Source organism: Falco peregrinus, chromosome 4 (genome assembly GCF_023634155.1).
Source record: "Falco peregrinus isolate bFalPer1 chromosome 4, bFalPer1.pri, whole genome shotgun sequence".
In the NCBI taxonomy this organism is placed as follows: Eukaryota; Metazoa; Chordata; class Aves; order Falconiformes; family Falconidae; genus Falco; species Falco peregrinus.
The window spans coordinates 33,359,577-33,371,605 of NC_073724.1; the positions used below are offsets into that span (position 1 = coordinate 33,359,577).

A 12,029-nucleotide genomic window follows, 5' to 3' on the forward strand; every position below is an offset into this window, starting at 1 on the left:
CAACCAGTTCCCAAGCAGTGGCCCCAGCCAGCTTTCCCACTAGTCATTCTCAGCAGAGGAGGAAACATCATATGGTATGGAATATCTCTTTGGCCAGTTGGGGTTAGTGTCCCAGTGTCCCAGCTATGTCCCCTCCCAGCTTCTTGTGTACCCCCAGCCTGCTCACTGGTGGAGTGGGGTGAGAAGCTGAAAAATCCTTGACTTAGTGTAAACACTGCTTAGCAAGGGCTGAAACATCAGTGTGTTATCAATATTATTCTCATACTAAAACCAAAACACAAAACTGTACCAGCTACCAAGAAGAAAGTAAACTGTCCCAGCTGAAACCAGGACAGTAGGCCAGATAGGCATTCCTCCTATAGTTGCCAGTGTTTCCAAGGATGTGAGTTTGTTACATCTAAACGGATTTAATAACTAGCTACTGCTGAGAGAGGTGGCCTTGATTTGTTGAGTGCCTGGGAATGGGCATTCTGGATGCTGGGGTGGCCGGTCCCTTTTAAGCACCAGGGAGCTGCCACAGGTGGTTAGGGTAGTATTTCTGCTTCGATTTAAGACTAGGTCCAGCAGTGAGATGTAGTGTTGTACTAGGAACTGGGTAGATAAGTTAGAAGCATCAATGTCTGGTAGGTTTTTATTTTTCTCTTACCAGTACAAAGCAGTCCTTGTGGAGAAGGAAAATAATTTTCAGTTTCAAAACTGTAAGAATTCTCTCTTCTAGATAGTTGGCAATAGTCAGTACATCCAGGCCAAATAATACCAGCTAATGCTCCAGCAACAGCATTTCAGCTGTAAGGAGAGAGTCCTGGTCACTCTCGGATGGCTCTGAAGTGTTGGTGCTACCTGCCTTTGTTAGAAGCTGCAGTCAGTCCCCACGTATTTTCATGAGCAGAAAACGCTCCTCCAGAAAATTCTGCAAATGAAGGTGGCAAGTTCTTTGGGTACCGACTGGCCAACACTGGTGTTTTTGGAAAAAGATCAAGGTTAATCTTTGGTGAAATAGCACAACCCTCACCGGTTTCCCTGGGTTTCTTAATGAAGTCATAGGCAGACAGATCTAAGACGACTCAGAGAGGACTTGTAAAGCTGCAGTTGTCTTAACTGAGGCTTTTAAAAACATATCCAACTACACTTGAAACTGAAATATATCCTTTTCTGGACATAGTTCTTGCTCCTCAGCTGAAGGCTGGTGTATAATAGTCTTGCCATCTCCACAGCATCAAGATCAGCAGAACATACTCCATCTCCCCAATCTGCCAGTCAGGTGTATGCAAGGAAGAAGCTCTGACAAGTCTTTTCTCCGAGTCCTCTATGCAGCTGGCCTCTTAAGAAATCCAATCTGCATCTCCTTTTTTCATGCCTAGCAAGGAAGGAAAAAAATTAAAGGGATTTGGGAAATAAAAGGGCGTCCATTGCATTAGCTATTTTGTTGCTAAGCTGGCCAACCACTACCTCTCTCTGAGGAGACCAGAGAGAATTTACTGAAGGAGCTCCTGATGCCTGTGACAGAGGACAATACCTACTTTAAATATGTAAAAAGGACCCATGGCTCCCACAGATGTTAGTAATTGTCGTGGTCACACTTCTAGCTTCAGTGGTTATATATTGTTGAAAAACGTGTGGGAAATGCCTGTTTCTCCTAAGAGGGACTGGCCTACTGCTAACAGTGGTGCTACAGGCAGTCCTTGACCCTCCCGCTGCAGCCTGGCTCCAGCTTTCAGACGACTGGCATCAACGACCACCTCCTCCCAGTTCAGCAGTGTGCATTTATATTATTTTGCCCCAATTGAGGCACCACGTCACTATGGTTCATGGGCCCCGACACCCTTGTGGCAGGTGGAAGCCCTGCTGGACATCCCGCAGACGCAACTCGCGGGACGGTGTCGTCTGCTGCCGCTCTCAGCCCGGCTCGGAACCTTGGGATCAACCAGTGACTGCACGGCTGCGGCTCCACCGGCGGGCCAGGCCCGGCCCGGCGCCTGAGGCGGTTGCATCCGCCAGCACAGGCCTCAGCCAGTGCTCGGCCCGCCGGCGGCGTAGGCCTCGCCCAGGAAATGGCTCTGCCTCGCCCGGGCCGTCCTTCCCGCACTCGGCTCCGGGCTGGGGGCGCCCGGAGGCCCTGTCCCGCGGCAGCCCGCGCTCCCGCCCCGCCCCGCCGGGGCCCCCGCCCCGGGCGGCAGCGCCGGGCCCGCCCCCGCGCGGGGCGGCCGGACCCGCGGGCGCCGCGGCTGCTGATTGGCTGCCGCCCCGGCGGCGGCTCGCGGGGCTCCCGTCTCGCGCCACTTTCGGGAACCTTGGCGCGAGCGGAGCGCGCGGGCGCCATGGCCGAGAGCGGCGCTGGGAGCCCGGACGGTGAGGGCCGCGGGGCGCCCGTTCGGAGGGGATGGGGCGCCCGGGGCGGCGGCGGCCTCCCTCCCTGCGGCGGGGCGGCGGCTGCCAGCCGTGCGGTGTGAGGCGGGGGGCAGCGGCGCTTGGAGCGGGGAGCTGGGGACGGGGAGAGGGAGGAGAGCGCGGGCGCGCGCGCACACCGGGTGTCCGCACGGTGAGCGGGAGCGCGCGTGCGCGGCGGGCCGCGCTCCGATCCGAGCCCCCCGCCCCCCCTGCCCCCAGCCCGCGGGGCCGGGGCTGAGCGGCGCCGCCCGGGGGCCGGCAGCGTCCCGCGCCCTCCGCGCCGTGGGGCGGCTCAGTGGGCCGGTGGCTGCGCCGCCCGAGCGGGGGGGCCCTTCCCCGGCAGGCGGGGGCGTTACGCCAGGTTGGGGCGGCTTGCGCCCGGCGGCGGGGGCGGCCGCGCAGCCCCTCCGGCCCCGCAGCGCTCACCCGCGGCGGTGGGGCGGCCTGCCCCGGGCGGCGAGGCCGTGGGCTGCTTCCCCCTCGCGGGTCGCCGGCTGGGGCTGCCGTGCCCGGCAGGAGCGCTGGCATTGCGCTGCGGAGGGCACCGGCAGGCGCGGCCGGGCCCGGCTGGGGCTCAGAATGCGTTTGCCTGGGGAGGAGCACGTTGCTTTAGGCGCTTGCTTATAGCAAACGCAAAGAACTGACGGAAAATCCGTGCACAAATACACCCGAAGTGTCACAGCTTTGCGGTTCTTCCACATCTGTTACCAGACGGCTCCTTTGTAGCCCGTCCCAGCACACAGCAGTCCCAATCCTTACTTGTCCGGGCCGCGCTGCCAGGGTGCAGCCCTGTTCACAGTTTGGTTGCCTGCTGTCACCAGGGATGGACTGGCCTCCCCTGGCTGCCTGGCCTGGCTGCTCGCACCAGCCCTGGGTCTCTGCTGCCTGTAGCTGTTCAGCTTGTCACGCAAAACCCGTAGTCTCGTTCCTGGGCTAGCTGTCTGCTTTCATAGGCTGGATTGGGACCGTTCATTCTCTGTGGTCAGGTAAATGTACACCCCACAAAAATCAAGAGAGAAAATGGTCAAGAGAAGCAGAGAGCACCTTGCTGGGGGGAGCACTGTGAATGGAAGACACTGTAAGAGGAAATGGGGTGGCAGACTTCTGCTACCGGCAATTTACCAGTTTGTCTCTATCTAGCCACACTCTCAGCCATCATGAAAACCATTACTGCTTTGTAGCAATATAGGCCTTTTCTAAGTCTGTCTACTCCTGAGTTGTCATGGAGACATGCAAAATAAAAGGAGCTGGAAATTCCCAAGGAAAGGGGGGGGGGGGGGGATGCTTTTCATCCAAGGGTTGATGAGATTTGAGAGGTGCTTTGGGAATGTAAGTGGTAGCTTCTTGCTGAATGTGAGCTGGCACAAAGTCTGTTTGATCTGTGTGTCTGTCTGAGACCATGCCTTCAGTATAATTTCAGAATTGGCTTATCAAGAGCCATTCCTGACTGTGTGCTTTTAGCCAGGTAGATTTCAATGTTGATTTTAGGCAAAACTGCAACCATCTATTAATACATCACTGAACACTGAAGTACCAAAGATAACAGCAGCTCATTACTAAACTTATTTCTTGTTTTTTTTAATTGCAGCTATGCATGAGTCTGGAAGTTTTGCGGCATCACGTTCTAGGCGTGAGAAGAAGTCTAGAAGAGGCCAGCAAGAAGCACTGGAACGTTTGAAAAAAGCCAAATCTGGAGAAAAAATAAAATATGAGGTGAAAATTCCTCATCTTTCCTTTTTATTAAAAAGTGAATGTGAGCCAAGATGCTTAACTACCCTTTATACATATCTAAAAGTTATGAGAAACACTGCCTTTCAGATCAGATTTTGTTTTTTTAAGGATGTATGTTTTTTGAGAATATAACTGTAATTGTTTTGCTGCTTTCTGGTATCATTTATTTCTTTCTGTTTTCAAAATGAAAACGATTTTATTAACTGCAAGTCAAACATGCTTGGTATTGCTTGATAACTATCCCACAGGGAAGGGGCAACTTTTAAGATTCAATTACGTAACTAACATTATGATACGAAGTACTTTTTTTTTAAACTTCAAGTTATTTTAAACTTTAAATGAATTTCACAGCTTTATATGACCAAAATCAATTCATATTGACATGCTGTGTTTCCACAAAGAAACCAGAATTTAAGTATTTAACTGGTATCTGATCTGTAACTGAAATCTGGCAGTGTAACATTGATACTGTCCAGTGAATTGTAATGCCAACAGGAAGTGACTTCTACATTGAGATGGATAAATCTAAAGAAGCCTGAAGTGTGTAGATTGTTAACATGCAAATTTACCCTGAGGCACAGAAGAGCTTCTTCAGCATTATGCTTGGACACATGAAATCATCTTCTGTTTCACCAAGTTCATCTTGGTGTTTGAGTGTAGAGCAAAAGGTCAGAAGCCTCCATCACTAGGATTTTTATTTTTTTTATTTTTTTTTTTTTTTTTTTTTTTTATTATTTATTTTTTGTAATATGAAATGAGCAGTACTGCGAGTGCTTTGGTAGATTTTGAATTTCAGGATGCTGTGATATTTTTAGAAATTGATAACCTGTCTTTTGTAACTACCAAAGAGGAAACTTAAACTGAATGAATAACTGTGCTTACTAGTTGTGAACAATGTAACAGTGTAGGAAACCATACATTTCTTGGGAACTTCTATGTTCTTACTGATGACCTATATTAATAAATAATGGTATGGGAACTGCTAATCCTCAGTGTACCTTAACTGTAGGTTGAGGAGTTCACAGGTGTTTATGATGAAATAGATGAGGAAGAATACTCGAAGATGGTCAGAGAACGACAGGATGATGACTGGATTGTTGATGATGGTAAGTAAGAATCATTTGGAGAGTTATTTTGATTATAGTGTTATAACTCAATTAGGCTTCACAATGTTCATAATTTGAGGTAAGTTGTAGTTAGTACATCCTTAAAAATTGTTGTAGAAGACAAGAAAGAGGTAAGCTTTTATATGGAAATGAGTCTTTTGCATTGTTCTCATAGTAGTGTTTTAGTATGGTAATGAAAATATATTTCATTAAGAACTGTGTTTGAAATTTTATTTCCAGTTCTCAGTGATGTAACTTTAAAAAGTAGTACTGTAATTGATAATTTCTAATTAAACAGGTAGCAATATATTTAGTCTAATAGAAGATAGAGCTGAGAGTGCTGTAGGTTTTTAAACATTTTTTGCATTTATAAATTTTGCTCTATATTAAAGGGGGGAAATGTTTAAATACGTAAAAGTTTTGATTATGAATATATTTAGAAATATCAGAATTTAAAATGCAAATTTTTAACAATTTGGTTTTTTACAGATGGGATAGGTTATGTAGAAGATGGAAGGGAAATCTTTGATGAAGATCTGGATGATGATGCTCTTGGTTCCAATAAGAAAGGTAGGCTGAACATGACCACTGTAGAATGCTTGCCAGTGGCTTTTAAAAGGCACCTAAACCGGGCAACTTTTTGGCATCAGTATGTAGTGAATATGGCCAAATGACATGTTACTTGGAGCTCTGTAATTTTATGCCTGTGACTGTGGATTTTGTTTAGCCTCCGTACTGCAGAAGTTAGAGGTCCACAAAATGTGGTAAAATCGCTGCTAACTGCTTCAACATGACTAGGGCAATTTTGCCAACAGTATTCTGTCAGATTTTCATTTCTAGGACAAATGCATCTAGGAACGATCTTGGTTTCCAAAGCCAGTGTCTAAAGGATGTGTGGTGTCTCTGGCCACTAAAATCCTGGCATGCTTTTAAGGATCTGGGATTAAATGATTGTGCCAACTTTTGTGAAGTTGGTGGCCAACCAAGAAATTACATCTGATGTTGAGAATCCAAGCCTAGTGCCAAACTCCTGGATACTTGTCTTTTTCTGGAGGTGCTTCCATGTAATGTATCTTGGTCCTTTTTCTGGAGTATGAACTTGAGTATGCAAAGTGAATCTCTGACATGACTGCGAATGATAGGCTGCTGATAGGGTTTTGCTTTTTTGTATGTGTGCATGGCAGCCTTTATAAAGGTGGGAGCAAGTTAAAGATGTTTAGGCTTCATTTCAGCCAGCAGTGTAAAGGTGGAAGAAGTAGACTACCTCAGCTAGCTGTCTATTCCTGCTAATAAATGGACCCTTAAACACTGAACTTTTTGGGTGTAGAATTCACAATTTTATATTTTTCTGTAGGAAAAGGTGGCAAAACATCTACGGTTGATAAAAAGAATGTGAAGAAAGCTGTGGTGTCAAAGCCAAACACAATTAAGTCTATGTTTATAGCCAGTGCTGGGAAGAAAAACACAGATGTAAGTGTTAACATGTTTGAATTTAAAGATTTCTAACTTGTTTACAGTGTTTTAGTGGGAGTGGAATAAAGCAAGGGCTTATTTCAGTTTCTTGTGTCTAGCAAGACATAAACTCCTATTACAGTCTGTTGTCTATGGAGCATTCCTGTAAACATTGTTTGTGTTTTGTAGAAACCCTTTAGTCATTTGCTGCTGGTCTCCTGATTGGGTTTGCACGTATAACTAAGAACTGTTTGGCTGATCTGTTATGTTACAGAAAACTGTGGACCTGTCAAAGGATGATTTACTAGGGGATATTCTTCAAGATCTTAATGCTGAAGTAAGTATATTAATAAAATCTGCTCGAACCATCGTAATCCATTCATTTTTCTTGCTGTGGTATCAAGAAAATACATTTCTTCATAAAACTAGACCATCTAAGATTGATTTCTTCCATAGCACATGTGCTTGGTACATTCCATGTATGTATGCAGTCTACCTGTCATCTCCACCATGCAGAAGTTGCATGACTCTTTTAGTTTGATAAGCCAGAACTGCTGTGCCCTGATTAGACATAGTGTAGGTTCTACATCACATTAATAATAAACTAATGCAGCCTTCTAGGTTTTAGTTAGCTTGGAGTGAAACAAGACTTACCTGCATCTGAATCATGTGTACCATATATGTTTATCACCATGCTCCAGCCAGTATACTGTAGGATATTTCCATCTGGCGTGTTTGGGTTCATGAGAGGAGCTGAGGGAGGACTGTTTCAGCAAATGATGTAGCCTGAACTTCTATCTGCCTCCTCCTGCTTTCCACGGTTTGCTACAAAGGAGCAGATTTACACCTTCTCAGCACTAGGAGTGTGTGCAAGGTGGCTGCCATAGCAGGGTTGGACTGTTAAATGAGGCTGTTCCTCATCATTAATGACTTCTCAATGACTTTATGTCCCTTAGCAGGATTTCTTAAAACTGATAGGATTGCTCACATGTAAAGCATGCAACTGCTGTAGTGGTGAGATGGTGAATTGAAGTATGTTGTATCATAAAAAGCATAATGTGTTTTTACAGAGCAGTAAGAGGGGTGTAGGTCAAGTTGTTCTCTTGGTTTTGTGCGCTTGCAATTTTATTCCTCCCTGTGGCATCTGAGAGTTGTAGTATGTTAGGCTATCAAAAACCCTCAAATCATTAAGCAAATGTGTTTTAATGCTGTCAGATTTTGTGGAGCATTGATTAGGGAAAACAATGCTAATAATTACACTATGGCTTGTATTTACTTAAACAGTAGTTAGGTTGGTTTTTTGGCCTTGTTGTTTGTTTTCTAAAATGTCTCTTGTTATTAGCTGTTGATAAGTATAAAGTATCTGTACATGTAGATAAATTACAATAGGTTTTCCTCAAGTGTGACAGTGCTGAAAGAGCACTTCTGCCTTTCTAAGGCATGTGTGCTCAGTACTACTGTTTCAGCAGACATGAAGAACATATCACCAGTTACTGTGATAGTCGTGCAGTAAAGGCATGATTAGCTATTGAGATGCCCATTGTTTGAAAATTTTCACTTACTGATGACAGTTTTTCTCTCAGACTGTGTACCAAAAAAAATCTAGTGTCTGTCTTCATGGCCTGATTGCTCAGGTAACTTTGTTTTTTTTTATATGGCTGAGTTGTGTGTCAGGAGGTGTGTTTTCTTGGGCAAATGAGGAATACTGATGACCTGCTTTTTCTTTGATGGAAAAAATTACTAACAGAGGCAAAAGAAAACACTAAACAACACCTCTTCGTTTTGTCACTTTAATCTTCAGACTGTTCAGCTAAGTCCACCACCAATTATAATGCTGAAAAGGAAAAGATCTGCTGGAGTATCACTGAATCCTTTCTCTGTGCAGTCCCAAACTCCTAAGGTAAAGGAAAAAATGAAAAAAAGTTGTCATTCATAAGTATTAATCTGTGTTTTGATTGATTTGAATACTGTTGTCTTTGATTTCTGCTTTTAGAAATTACCTTTCTTAGCTTCCTTAGCAACGTTACTGTGTAACTCCATGCATTTTTCCTCTTCCCCTTCCATGTTAGTACATAAACAGTGTGTAACTCTTTTTGTATCTTTAGTGTAGTAGGGGTAGGTAGCTGTTACGTTTGACAGGTGAAATGTTTTTATAACATTAGGTGCATCGCATGAAGGTTAGCTTTTGCTTTGTCTCTTCCTAAGAGTAGAAAACACCCTTGTGGTAAGGAAAGGATGATGGGAAGCAAAATAAGCAGAAGAAAGTGTGTGGGTGTGGAAAAGGTTAAGAAACTCATCTTCTGCAGAAAGGGGAAGCAAATGGGAAATTGAAGTTGTGGATAGAAGTTTACACTAGTGGAAGATTTGGGAGTGAAAAGAGGGATGGGCTGCTAAGGATGGAAGGCTAGCATTTTGTTAAAGAGTTCTGGTAAATGAGAAGGTCTTTATAGCTGGAAATCCAATGAGATATTTGGTAACAGCTGTGTTGGAGCCTAGAAGCAATTGAAAAAGAAAAAAGGGGGAAATATAGTAAGAAAGGATCTTTGTCTTTATGGTGCAAAATAGTAGTCACTTCTGTAGGAAACATTGAGGAGGAAATTTATTCCCAGACAGGCAGTTGAAGTGATAGCTTTTGTGGTCCTAGGAAGAGGAATTGGAGATCTTAGGCAATGAAACAGATGAATAGGATGAAGATTACAGCCTTAGAAAATAAATGGACATAAAAAGGAAGATAGCAGTGATGCTTTTTACTTTAGGAGACAAGCAGAAGTACAAGTAAATTCATTTGGCTTGGCTAACAAAAAATTGTTGGTGAAGGTAGTTTGTTTGCTTTCTGTTAAAGGTGAGTGAAGGGCTGGGTTTGTTGGCTAGAGTAGAAGTAGCTGAACTGAGATTAAAACAGTAGAAATGATTGTTTGTAACTATAAATTCTGTGTCTGTAAATAATAGCTTTCCCTGATGGTGAAGGTTTTGGCCCTTGCCAAAGGTTAAGGGTCAGCAGATGCAGAGACCTGTTGTTGGTCGTGGTGGAGGCTACTTCATGCACGCGTTCTGTAGCTGCTGTCATAGTAGTATCCTGTCTGAGAAACAAGCCTGTGCTTACTGCCTCAGAGTTCAGGCTTGCAGAGTGTGCTGAAATCTGATTTTGTTTTCCTTGCTCACGCTGTCATGTGTAGCATGAGGAAGTTCAATGGAAAAGCACTCTGTAAAGTGCCGTGTTGGCCTTCCCCGGTTGTTCCAGGCTCTGTCCCTGCCTGACATATATTGTCACAAACTCAGTTGACACAGATAGAGGTTTTAATTTAGGAATGCTGTAATGCTATTTGGGAAAAATAGTGAAAGTAACCATGAACTTAATAAGATATCAGCCATGGTCTGTTGTAAGCTACTTTTTAAAACCATAGTAGAAACACATCACAGCAGAAATTATGGTGTAGAATTTAGAGTTTGCTCTTGAGGGGTTTTATCTGTCATGCTGCAAAATGTATGGAACTCTTCCTTCAGCCATGGTTACTAGTTCTGGAAATAGTAAGTGCTAGGATTTCACACCCCCCCCCCCCCCCCCCCTTTTTGCTTTTAAGAGTTTCTGGGTTTTTTTTTTAATTCGTGGCTGAAATGTCTTTCAGGTAATCACCCCTGTATCAAAGAAAACTCCTGCTCATCTCAGAAAGGAAACTCTTCCTCCAGCTTCATTTCATCCTAAACATCCCAATTACACAGCAAAATCTGTCATAGTCTCTGAAAATGAGGATACCAAGTATGTCCAAAAAACTGCAGAAAATGGGGGAATAGTGAAGACAGTAGGAGAGAAAGCTATTGAAGGTATCAAAAAGAAGTCAAATCCCAGTTCTGGAAACTCTGTAAACATGGCATATTTGTGTTAAAACACTTCTTGGTTTATACTAGTTAGATGCTTAGATAGCTTAAATGTGGTATCTTGTTTGTATATTAATACTGTATATTACATTCGTGCATACAGTGTGTGATCTGTGCATACCGCTGTAGTATACAGTGTGTCATTTTAACGATTCAAGCCTTTAATTCTATGTGCAGCACTTCCAGATGATGATCAGGGAATGATGGATTTTGATGAGGAGGACTTTGATGAACCTATGGAAGCAGAACATGTGGAAACTATACCTGAGACAGCTGAAAGCCTGAAGAGAGACAAGGAAATTCAAAAGGAGACAGAGCAGCTGGAATCAGAGAAGAAAGAGACATCTGTCTTGTAAGAATCTCTCTTTTTTTTTTTTTTTTTTTCCTTCCACCAAGAAGCCTTTCAATATCCATAAACTTTCTATCTTCGTATTTGTCTGTGAAACAGACAGAATGATGATAATGCTATGCAATGTTTTTTTTGGAGTGATGTTAAAAATGGTAATGTTGAACATGCTGATAGCTACTGAATTGAAAAACACTTCATGTTTTTGGGATTTAGCACATGACAATGTAATGCATATTTCAGTACATTGAGGTGACTCAGTGCGGGTGTTGGAACAATGAATTTTGATGCCAGTAAGCAAAAATGAAGAATTGCTAATGATGCTTATTCTAAGCAACTGTGAAGGTATTTCATAATGTTAGTTGTAGGTAAAAGTATTATTGCTAGAAGTAATTTCACATGGTGAACAGCCATGTCTTTGGAAGTAGGAAAAATGGGGGGGGGGTTTCCGTGTTGTGGGGTTTTTTTTTTTGTTTTGTTTACTTGTTTGGAAGGATCTCGAATCCTGTGTTTCCATAACTTTAAACTGTAAAATATTTGTATGATCAAAAAGACTTAAATATTTAATGACTGAACAGGTAGTTTTGTTGAAATAATCTGTTGTTCCCACTGAGGAACTTGTGCAGATGGATGGATGTATTTGTTATGTAAAGGCTTAAATGACCAAGGCTGAAATACGAGGTGAATGATTTTTTAAAGCCTGCGTGTTGTGTACTGAGAGCCATACTTGTATGGCTCGGATTTCTTTTCTTTTTTTTTTTTTTTTTTTTTTTTTTTTTCTCAGAAGAAATCTGATGACACTCCATTATTGGCAATGTTGCTTGGTAGTGGAAAGAATGACAAAAGGTGTGAGAATATAGGGCTGAAAAAAAAGCAAAACAATGGTGGTTAGAGCAAAGGCACAATTTTACTTCTTGTTTCTTCTGCAAAACCTGCAGAAGTTGCTCTCTCCCAGGTGTCTCATGCTGGGACAGAATTGATGAGGATGAAGCCGATCTAGTAGTGGCAGAAGTCCAGCTGGACCCCAATCTCCTTCCACTTGTGAATGGGGAAGATGATGATCAAGTCTTAAGATTTTATTGGCTGGATGCTTATGAAGATCAGTACAGTCAGCCAGGTAACTGTTCAGT

The 12,029-nt window shown here is 43.5% G+C and overlaps 1 protein-coding gene across 1 annotated transcript in view; it reads left to right on the forward strand.

Annotated features, from left to right (window-relative positions):
• Positions 1 to 2,196: 2,196 nt before the first annotated feature.
• The window catches only part of POLA1 (DNA polymerase alpha 1, catalytic subunit), a 204,286-nt gene continuing 194,453 nt past the window's right edge, over positions 2,197 to 12,029 (forward strand). The window contains exons 1-10 of the mRNA XM_055802046.1: positions 2,197 to 2,349; positions 3,977 to 4,101; positions 5,129 to 5,225; positions 5,715 to 5,795; positions 6,580 to 6,695; positions 6,952 to 7,014; positions 8,479 to 8,577; positions 10,304 to 10,499; positions 10,731 to 10,905; positions 11,838 to 12,016. Coding sequence (XP_055658021.1) covers positions 2,319 to 2,349; positions 3,977 to 4,101; positions 5,129 to 5,225; positions 5,715 to 5,795; positions 6,580 to 6,695; positions 6,952 to 7,014; positions 8,479 to 8,577; positions 10,304 to 10,499; positions 10,731 to 10,905; positions 11,838 to 12,016 — 1,162 coding nt within the window. The 5' untranslated portion in view covers positions 2,197 to 2,318. The remainder of the gene's footprint in view (positions 2,350 to 3,976; positions 4,102 to 5,128; positions 5,226 to 5,714; positions 5,796 to 6,579; positions 6,696 to 6,951; positions 7,015 to 8,478; positions 8,578 to 10,303; positions 10,500 to 10,730; positions 10,906 to 11,837; positions 12,017 to 12,029) is intronic.